Source organism: Alligator sinensis, unplaced genomic scaffold (assembly GCF_000455745.1).
Source record: "Alligator sinensis unplaced genomic scaffold, ASM45574v1 scaffold1318_2, whole genome shotgun sequence".
NCBI lineage: Eukaryota > Metazoa > Chordata > Crocodylia > Alligatoridae > Alligator > Alligator sinensis.
Window position 1 is genome coordinate 351,007 of NW_005843067.1, and position 10,175 is coordinate 361,181.

Sequence of the window (10,175 nt, forward strand, 5' to 3'; positions counted from 1 at the left end):
CATTGGCTAGCCCAGGGGATCTTTTTCTGATTGGAGGAGGCGGGCCAGGCACAGCCAATGAGCGAGAGCCACGGGATCCTGCCGAACCTTCGGCGGCGGAGGGGGGGCGCTACCAAGTGGGTGCTCGGGCTGAACCATCCGGAGTAGGGTGGGGGGGAATGGTTCGGCCCTCGAACGGAGGGAAGGGGGGAAGGAGAGTTGGTGGAGTCCGAACTGTGCCACGCGCCGCTCTGAATGGAGGGGACGGAGGGGCGCTTGGGCCAGACCACTGGGCGGGACGAGGAGGGGGGAGGCAAAGTTCCTCTCACCCCCCTCCCGGTGGGGCGAATTGGGCGGCCAGGGACGGGCGCGGATGGTAGCGTCCAAGCGGAAGTGAGGTGTCGCAGAGCTTCGGTACTTCCGGCGGGGGAGGAGCGGTGGGTGGTGGTGGCTGCAGGAGCGTTGGGGGGTCTTGGACCTGGGGTGAGTCCTGGGGGGCGGGGGGCACTGGGAAGGGTAGGACTGGGAAGGGGAGCGGCTGTGACATGGGGGAGGGACTGGGGGAATTGGGAAGGGGAGGGCTGGGGACTGAGGGGGCAGGGAACCGTGACAAGGCAAGGCAAGGGGCTGTGGCGTCCTTGTACTACCAGGTTGGGTTACGGGCGGTCTGGACAGGGCTGATCCTGCCGCAGGCAGGGGCTGGACTAGCTGTGACCTCTGGAGCTCCCTTCCAGCCCCACTTCTCTACGACCCGGGCACCTGGGAGAGGCAGGGGCTGTGACAGGAGCTCGGCGAAAGGGCTGGATGATGGAGTTGCCTGGAACGATTGGGATGGGGCCGATCCTGCCTCCGGCCCCTGCCCGGTTGGACTGGACGTGACCCGGAGCTCCCTTCCCGCTGCGGCTCCGGGGGTCCGTCATGGGCTGGGAGTGGACGGGCCAGGGGCGGTGACAGGGGCACTGGGAGCAGGAGGGCAGCTGTGCTGTGCAGGGTGCCTGGGGGAAAGCAGGGGAAACTTGTAGGGAAGAACAGGGGGAGTCTGGGGGACTGGTGCTGAGAGGGGTTGAAGTCTGGGGAAGGAGCATCAGGTCTCAGCTCCGGGGGGATATGGGGGGGCTGTAGACTTTTGCAGCCTGTTGGAGCAAGAGCCTTGGGAAGCCAAGGCCTGGGAAGGAGACTGTGCTGTGCAGGGTGCCTGGGGGAAAGCAGGGGAAACTTGTAGGGAAGAACAGGGGGAGTCTGGGGGACTGGTGCTGAGAGGGGTTGAAGTCTGGGGAAGGAGCATCAGGTCTCAGCTCCGGGGGGATATGGGGGGGCTGTAGACTTTTGCAGCCTGTTGGAGCAAGAGCCTTGGGAAGCCAAGGCCTGGGAAGGAGAGAGGAGAGACGGGGATGTCGAGGTAGGGGCAGCCTGGCAGCTGGAAGGGGAGAAATCAAGGAGGGGCTGAGTCCTGTGCTGTAAAGAGGGTAGGCATGATGGGGGCACGTAATTGTGGGGCATCACAGGAGGAGAGAGTCTGCATTTAGCTGGCTGGCAGGGCCTGGGCTGTTCTGGGTAGGGAGAGGGGGGCTAAGTAGCTGAGTTTGGCGGGGGTCTCATATCCTGTCTTCCCCAAAACATGAGGTGGGGGCGAGTGTCCCAGGGTCTGTATGTGGAGCCATCTGGGCCCTGGAGAAAACTCCCTTAATGTGTTCAAAAGAGGACATCCTTCTTGGAGCAGCCCTGGCAGGGATAGAAAAACTCCTGCCACCCGCCACTAGTGAATGTCTTTCCTTTATCTCAGACTGGAATGAAGGACAGCGGGGGCGGAGGCACCCTACAGTGGAGGGAGGAAAGGTGCTGTGTGCTTGTGAGGGGAAGAGGGCAGCCTCAACTGTCCTGTGTCTTCATTGCTTCTCCCCAGCATGCAGGAAGAAAGCCGCTGCTCTTTGCTGTAGCTTGCTAATAACCAGGGGTTGGGGGGAGTTCCCATCTGCCCTGGGATCTACACGGTTTGAAAGATCCTCCCTGACACAGGTCTCTTCCCCGTCCCCTGCGGTCTCTAGATCAGACCCTATCCAGGGCAGGCACGATCCTCTACTGCTCTGCACAGCGCGGCTCCCTTCCATGAGGCGAGCCCTGGAGTCTATGTCTGGCCGCACGGGTCTACGCTTCAGGGACAGAAGCCAGTTGGCTCAGGGCAGGGGAGAAACTTAGTTATCGGACTGGCCCGCCACTGATCCCTGAATGGGTCTGGCGTCAGCATTTCTCCTCTAAGCTCCTTGCAAGGAGGGGCGTGCTTCGGCTATTAAAGTCGCCTTCAGCTAATTGGGGCAGGCTGGGAAAGCAGGCTGGGAAAGCACTTTGGCAGCACTTCAGGCTCACTCTCTTTTTTGACTATGGAAAAATCCTAGGGCAGTTCTTTTGATGCAAAGGCCTGGGAGCACACCAGGGCAGGAGGGGTTGGGTGCTCTGGATTCCTAGCAGAAGTCTCTGGGTCTCTCTGGTGAGTCCCCTGTAGGTGTTTGCACTCCTAACTTTGCAGGGGCCTCCCTGAAGAAGGTCTTGTGGCTCCCTGGCTTGAGAACCACTGGCTGAAACCAGAGACCAGCTGAAGGATGCCTCGTCTTCAAGAACTGGTCTAACTTTAACTGAAGGATGCCTTCCTTGCCTTTGAAAACTGGTCTAACTTTATCCCAGCTGTGCAGGGGGTCCCATAAAAGGCTGCCTGCAGATAGTCTCTGTGAGGTTTATCCTTATAGCAGCTAATACAAGGCACAGTTACCTGAAAGTAAAATGTTGGAAGCAGAGATGTGGATAATAGTAATAATAGTAGTAGTAATAATACAGCAGCAGCACCACCAATAATTATTATATTGTTTTGTTATGATTATCGTTATCGCTATTATTATTTTAGTAATTATTGGTATTATAGTTATCGTCATTATCAAGATTATCATTACCATGATCGTGATTATTATTACCACTTACTGTTATCATCACCATTATTGCTATTATCATCCTAGTTATTGCTATTATAGTTATCAGTCATCATTATCACAATTATCATTTTATCATCATAATTATTGTTATTATTGCTATTACTCTAGTTATTAGGATCATCATCATGATTATCGTCATTGCTGTTCTCATCATCATCATTGCTTTTATCGTTACCATTGTTGTCAGGTGTTATTAGTGTTGTCGTTGCTGTTGTCCTCGTAAGGTGTTATTGATGTGTTATTAGTGTTGAAGTCACAGGAACCGCAGTGCCAGCAAAGGTGGCAACCAGGAGAGCCTAACACAAATCTTATTTTAAAGAACGACTTGACCACAGGCTCGGTTCGGTGGCAAAGATTCAGCCGAGTTTATTATTGTTTACAGGCACGGCCCTAACACTTTTTGGCCTGACAGGTCCATCAGACCAGGAGTTAAGGCATTTGTACCCGTGTCAAGGTAGTTGGCACAGCACCATGCCCATTTGCTCGCATGGGCATACTCATGTAAGGAGTTTGTGCATTAGTCAGGTTTGCAGGTGAAGCCTACTCTGGTCAGTGCTTTAGTGAAGCCTTTGTGCGCGCAGTAAATGTATATTGATTGCTGTTCTAGTGAGGCCTACAATCATCGTCATCATTATTCCTATTATCAGTTATCATCGTTATTGTGATTATCATCATCTTTATTGCTCTTGTCATTACTGTTATCGTTATTGCTATTATTATTAGAATATTATATCATCTTATAAGAAACCTGATTTATTTCAATAATAAATCTCTCAGTCCAATGTAAACAAAACTCATTGAGCTGCCTGGATTTGCAACGGTGTAATATCAGTTAGACCAGACCCAGGTGTTATGTCATCAAGATACTTAAAAAGCGAGTGGGCGAGAATAGAAAATAAGTCTTGCAAGACACTATAAGGAAGTGGTGCCCGTTTGAGAGCACTGAGGTGTTGGTGCATGTCCACTGGGTGGACTGTTGTTGCCTATCAGGGAGTTTGTTTGTCGCTCGTCGGAGTCTTTCTGGAGACGGTGGGATATAAATCGAAATCCTAGTACTTCTGGGGAAAAAGGGAGGGTGGCATGATAATAAATACGGTTCTGCCCAGTTCTGGTCCCCACCCCTCCAAAAGGATAGAAAAGAACTAGAGAATGTCCAAAAAAAGGCAACAAGGCTGATCAGTGGCTTCCGTAGGAGGAGAGACGAAAGAGGCTAATGAGAGGGAGGGATGGATGGAGGGTGGGACAGATATATGGATAGGGACAGGCCATCTCACTTCAGGGACACTTGAGGGGAGATATAAGAAGGGCTTACAAAATACTAAATATAGAACAGAAAGTCAATCGTTTTTTATTATTGACTGCCTTTCACCAGACAAGAACTAGGGATCACCACGTGAAAGTAGTAGGGAGTGGGTTTAAAACTAACATAAAGAAGTTCTTTCTCGCCCAACGTGGAATTAAAGCATGGAACTCGTTGCCACCAGATGTGGTGGAAGCTGAGAGTTGAGCCAGATTCACAAAGGAATTGGACACGTTTGGAGGAAAGGGGCATTGGTAGCTATTGAGCACGGGAGTTTGGGATGCAGCCTCTGAATCAGAACTTCCCAGACCTTAAATGCTGGAGGCTGGAAGTGAGAGAGGAACAGGGGGAAAAACTGTGGTCAGACCCAGTTCATTCTCCCTTTCAGCATCTGCTCTCTGCCACCATCTGACACAGGAGACTCGGCAAGACGGAACATCAGGCAGTTGGCTGCATCCCCATCCCATCCCAGAGGTGGCCGTGGGATCACTGGGGGAATCCCTCGGGGCTTGGCTCCCTCTGGGAGCCTGCTGGCTGCTTTGCTGTGAGTTGGACTAGGCCTGCTGGGAAACAAAGGCATGGGGAGGAGGGGAAGTGGCACAACGGCTGGAGGATGCATCGGCCCCTTGCAATGCAAATTTGGTGACTCCTTTGTCTCTGCTCCGTGTCACTTCTCGGTGTGTCCCCCAGCCCCGCATTTACGGCTGTCGTCTTTCCCGTAGGGCGCCGCGGGCGGCGGAGGCGATGTTCCGGACGGTGATCATGATGGCTTCCAGCCTGGCCCTCACCACGGCTGTGGTAGCTCACGCTTATTACCTGAAGCACCAGTTCTATCCTACCGTCGTCTACCTGACCAAGTCTAGCCCCAGCATGGCAGTGAGTATCAGGCCCTGGCCCCACAGCCGAGGAGTGGGTGGAGAAGGGAATACAATAGCTTCTGGCTACCTCTTTCTTGAGCATTGGTATCTGTCTGCTTGGACACAACCCTGCTCCATAGGACTGGGAGAAGGTCCCTCTTTGACCTCCCCCTGTTCAGCAACGGCTCGGCCCTCTCTGGCTGCAAATTCATTTGGCCTCTGCCTCCTTTATAGGACATTATGGCCTCATTTCGTTGCCCCCCCTTACTGCAGAGAGACCCAGGGGGTTGGGGTTTCCTCCTCTGATAGGAGGTCGCTTGCCCTGATAGAGGAGCGGGAGCCCAGACTCTCCCATCACCAGCCCATTCCACCCTAGCACTGAGCTTGCATGAATCCTGTCAGCTATTCCCAAATACAGTTAACAGCTGAGCGGGCTGGACCTGCCGTGTGCCTGGCACTGAGGAGAGCCCAAATTTAATAGAGGGTCCCCAAAGCCCCTAGGACTGACTGAGGCAGGTGATGGGCTGGCTGCTGCTTAGTTGCTCTTTGACATGAGCAGAGCAGGGGTAGCATGTTGAGGAGACATTGCATTGATGGCCAGCAAGGATTTGGAGCGGTTGGTCAGGCCAATCCAGCTCGACACACACAAGTCTCCCTCCAGGACCCAGCCACAGCCTAGGCAAAGCCCCCCTCACTCTCCAAGCCAGAACGAATGGCTCCGTGGGCCAAATCCAGCCCACAAACCATATGTAGCTGACTCTACACTAGATCATTAGCCCTGGAGGCTCCGAGAATCATAGAGAAGGGCCAAAAGGGATCTCTAAAGTCATCCAGTCCAACCCCCTGCCTCCCCTCATCCCCATCCAAATCACCCCAGACAAGTCCTCCTTTAACCTCTTCCTACGCAGTCAGCCCTGTCACGCCTGAACTGGCCCCAGGTAAAGCAGTGGGGCAACAGTAGCCAGTGTCCAGCTGCTGTGAAGGTTGTTAAAATGCACTCGGGGGATCCCAGGCAAATCTCTCCCCCACTCCAGTCTATACCAGTCTGACTGCGGGATGAAATTCCTCCTTGCCCCCTAATGTGGCTTATGTGTGTAACTGAGATACTGTTGGGGAAACTGAGTCACCACAGCCACATAAATGCGTCCCCTCCAGAGACGGGTTACACACATGGTGTAGGTTCAGTGCTCCCAGCAGTAGGGGAAGCAGCCTGTGTTACCCTGCTCCTGGCCTCTGGCCCTGGGTTGGACTAGATTCTTTCTCCATAACCAGTCTCTGAGGCTTCCAGCTAAAAGGCCGGTTACCGCAAGCCGTTGAGGGGTTGACTTCTTGGAGAGGTCAGTCTTCACCCTAAGCTCCTACTCTCCCATTCAGGTCACTGTTCTTCTTTGCAAATATAACTGGGTAGCTTTTTTGGGCCGGGGGCTTTACTTCTGCTTTCCATTCCCTGGGTGAGCGCGGGGACCGAAACAAACGCTTCCGTGCTGCAGCGGCCACTGCAACCACTGCGACGGCTTGCGGGGGCAGGGGGAAGTGTTTGCATCAGCCTCCCTGCCACCACCCCGAGTCCACATCTGGCTTGCAAAGTGCCGGCTAAATTGGGAAAGCTGGCGGAAGCTGAATGCGCCTGGCCCTGAGCCGTCTAGAAAGCCTTGCATCTCACAGATGCCTCCTTGCGACCTAAGGCTTTGCATCTATGAGGCCAGAGAACCTTCAGCCTGTGCAGATCTCCTGGGAGGGTAAAGGAAGGCGGCATGGTTCCTTGAAGGGTGGAGGTCAGCCAGGAAAGAGTTCCCGGCGGTTCTGGGCACGGAGGAGTCAGCATGGGGTGGGAGTGGATGCAGAGGTGGGGGTCCCTCTTGTGCTGGAGGGTTTCTGGGCTCTTGTCTAGTCCCAGCCAGCCTGCCTGGATCACCCCCCCACCGCTGGCTCATGTCGTCCAGTCTGGGTTGTGCCTGCCTGACCGTGTTTTTCCCTTCTGCTTCTCCTTCCTTAAAGGTCCTCTATATCCAGGCATTCGTCCTGGTTTTCCTCCTGGGCAAATTCATGGGTAAAGTGTTTTTCGGGCAGCTGCGAGCCGCAGAGATGGAGGTGAGTGGGGCGCCAGTGCCGTGTCTGAGGGCTAGGTCATATCCATTGGTAGCTGCTGCGGGAGGCTGAAATCATACCTGTCTATCAATGATCCCTGTGCTACCATCCTGTCTGCAGGGCATGAAGGGCATCCCTTGGCTTCAGGGCTTTGATTCCTGGTGCTATGTGGGGAAACTGAGGCACAAAGCAGTCAAGTGACATACACAATGTCCAAGACGGAGACTAGGGCAGAGTGGGGGATGGAACCCAGGTGTCCGGAGCCCCATATATGCAGCAGGGAGTTGGGAATGCTGGGGTCTGATCCTTTGCTTTCCCTTCGCTGTTACACCCCAAGGCTCTGGGCCTGTTTTAGCTTGTGCCTCAGTTTCCCTTTGGGAAACTCCCTCTACCCCCTGCAGTACAAAGTGCTACCATATTTCCGTGCGTATACATGTTCCAGAATATGCAATGCATTTGTTGCTGAAAGGCAGTATGAAAGATATGATCTTTCCTTGTGGTAACAGAGTAGCAGCAGCAAGGGCATCTAGCCTGTGCATTGTTCTGTTCCCTGTGGATCTTGCAGATTTTACTTCTGGTTTTCCCTGGCAAGTGGTTGAATCCACTCTTACCATATTTCTCACATAATATGCACATTCCAATTCCAAACAGCTGGTTTGAGGAGGGAAAGTGTGTTATGTATGAGAGAATATAGTAATACTGAGCTGTCGGTGTGGGACAGACGAGTAGTCAGCCTTGATGACTCCTCTCCCTCCCCCTCAGCATCTCCTGGAGCGGTCATGGTATGCCGTCACAGAGACCTGCCTGGCCTTCACCGTCTTCAGAGATGACTTCAGCCCCCGCTTCGTGGCCCTCTTCACCCTCCTCCTCTTCCTCAAGTGCTTCCACTGGCTGGCTGAGGACCGGGTGGACTTTGTAAGTGCATGGCCCCCCAGGGCTGAGCCGTGTCCAGGGAACCTGCCAGCTGTGGGGGTGGGACTCTTGGAGGTTTTTCTACAGCCCTCCAGGGTGCAGGAGATGCTTGCCATGGTGCTTTGTGGTCTCTGTGTCAGCTGTGCACCTGAAGTTTGTGCCTGTGGGTGGCAGGATTTTTTGTTCTCATCTACTCTGGGAATTGTTCTCCTGGCCAAGCCAGCTGGGCTCCAGGACACCTGACTCTGCTGGCCAATGCCCAGCTGTGAATATGCAAGGAGTGGGTTTGGGAGGGGAGCTGAGGGATTTGGAACCCTTGATGGAGTAGAAACCTGGGAGGAACAGCCAGATACTGGGCTGATGGGACTGGTGTGGAGGCTTAGAGGGGAGAGAAGAGGGCTGAACTAGATGACCTTATGAGGTCCTTTCCAGCCTGACTTTCCTGTGATCCCGTGATGGTGACCTATTGAATCACCGCCAAGCCGGGCTGGTAGGGCCTTCAGGGGTCATACCAGCCCTGTCTGATCCAGCCCAGCACTTATCCCAGCACCGAGGCTTTTCTGAGCTGCTCATCTCCAGCCTCGGTTTCCCCTGCTTCCTGAGCCCCTTGTTCTTTTCCTGCCCCTGGCAACCACCAAAAAAAATCTGTCTCCATCCTCCATAGACACCACACCCCCCTGCAGGGGACAGAAAGACAGCACACAGCTGCCCCCCGCCTGCTTTTCTCCAGACTCACTTTTCCCTGTGCTCTTGTGCAGAACAATCTGGGGTTCCTGGCTATCTCAAAGGGGATGAAATAGAGCCTGGGAGATGGCAGCAAAGGTCTTATAACTGCTTGTCGATCCCTCTTTCCAGATGGAGCGGAGCCCCAACATCTCCTGGCTCTTTCATTTCCGTATTGCCTGTAAGTGTCTTTATTCTCTCCCCTTCCCTGGCCTATGCATCCATAACTGTGGCATGGCTAGGCAGCATTGGGGCTGGGCCCTGTCTCCAGTGGCGGAGGCTGGGAGCTGGGGGTGTGGGACAGGAAGAGCAGGTTTCAGTGGCACAGATGGAGGTGTGTGTGTAGAAGGGATATGCAGAGCCAGGAGAGCGGGACTCCATGGGTCAGGATGGAGGGGTCCCAGCAGAGCAGCAGTTGGAGGTGTCTGGAGCCTGAGGCTAGAATAGCAGCTGGGCTGTGGAGTAGGACTGAAGGACACTGGCAGTGCAGGAAAACCCAGGATGAAAATAAGCTCTGTGGGTCACGGTAGAATGGCATCAGGGGACTGCAAGGCTGAGGTAGCTGGCGTGGGGCTGGAATCGGGACAGAAAGGCATCAGTAGAACTGGGGGGTCGATGTACATAGCTGAAGGGAAGAATAACAGAGGTGGGGTCTGTGCAGCAGATGCTGGCTGCTTTAGGGGAGAGTCCGGGAGTGGGCCACGGGCAGGAGGGGTTGTGGGTTCCTTTAAGGCTGTGATTTGCACCCCCCACCAGCTCTGTCAGATGCCTGCTGGCCTAGTTAATACAGAAAGTGAACTCTGCAGCAAGTGCTAGGTGGGGCTGGGACGTGAAAGTCTCCCCCAGTCCCATGTGTCGGGGGGGCCATGCTGGCTCTGCACACAGCACTGTAGGACTGGGGTGGGGGGTGTAAACCTCCCCCTCCCCCCTTGCTAGACAGTTGTACCCCCTTCCTCTCTCCGGCAGCTGCACAGGAAGGATAATTTGGGCAGCTGGTTTGCATATGCCAGGCCAAGCGTGCTGAGATGTAACCTGCTGCAGCTCTGCCCCGAGGTCTGATCTCTCTCTTCCCTTCCTCACCCCTGCAGCTCTCATGCTCTTGCTGGGCGTTCTAGATTTTCTTTTTGTCAGCCATGCCTACCACAGCATCCTCACCCGAGGGGCCTCGGTGCAGCTGGTCTTTGGGTTCGAGGTAAGTGGGCCACAAGGGGCCCTGGCCAGAGCCGTGTTAATGCCCGTCGGGATCCATTTCCCTCCAAGCAGCAGTTCTCAGCCTGTTCAGAGCTGCAATGCCTCCACTTTGAATGCAGTGGCCTTCCTGGTTGAGAACCGCTC

General features: G+C 54.3%; 1 protein-coding gene across 4 annotated transcripts in view; it reads left to right on the top strand.

Annotated features, from left to right (window-relative positions):
* Positions 1-99: 99 nt before the first annotated feature.
* Positions 100-10,175, top strand: part of SYVN1 (synoviolin 1) — a 20,497-nt gene continuing 10,421 nt past the window's right edge. Inside the window, exons 1-7 of one of the 4 annotated variants that reach the window (XM_006037114.3) lie at positions 100-116; positions 4,649-4,804; positions 4,983-5,136; positions 7,116-7,208; positions 7,968-8,120; positions 8,973-9,021; positions 9,929-10,032. In XM_006037114.3, coding sequence (XP_006037176.2) covers positions 5,005-5,136; positions 7,116-7,208; positions 7,968-8,120; positions 8,973-9,021; positions 9,929-10,032 — 531 coding nt within the window. In that variant the 5' untranslated portion in view covers positions 100-116; positions 4,649-4,804; positions 4,983-5,004. Of the gene's footprint in view, positions 117-397; positions 463-4,648; positions 4,805-4,982; positions 5,137-7,115; positions 7,209-7,967; positions 8,121-8,972; positions 9,022-9,928; positions 10,033-10,175 lie in introns of those variants that run through there. The other 3 variants (XM_006037115.3, XM_025193554.1, XM_025193555.1) reach the window with 3 other exon arrangements.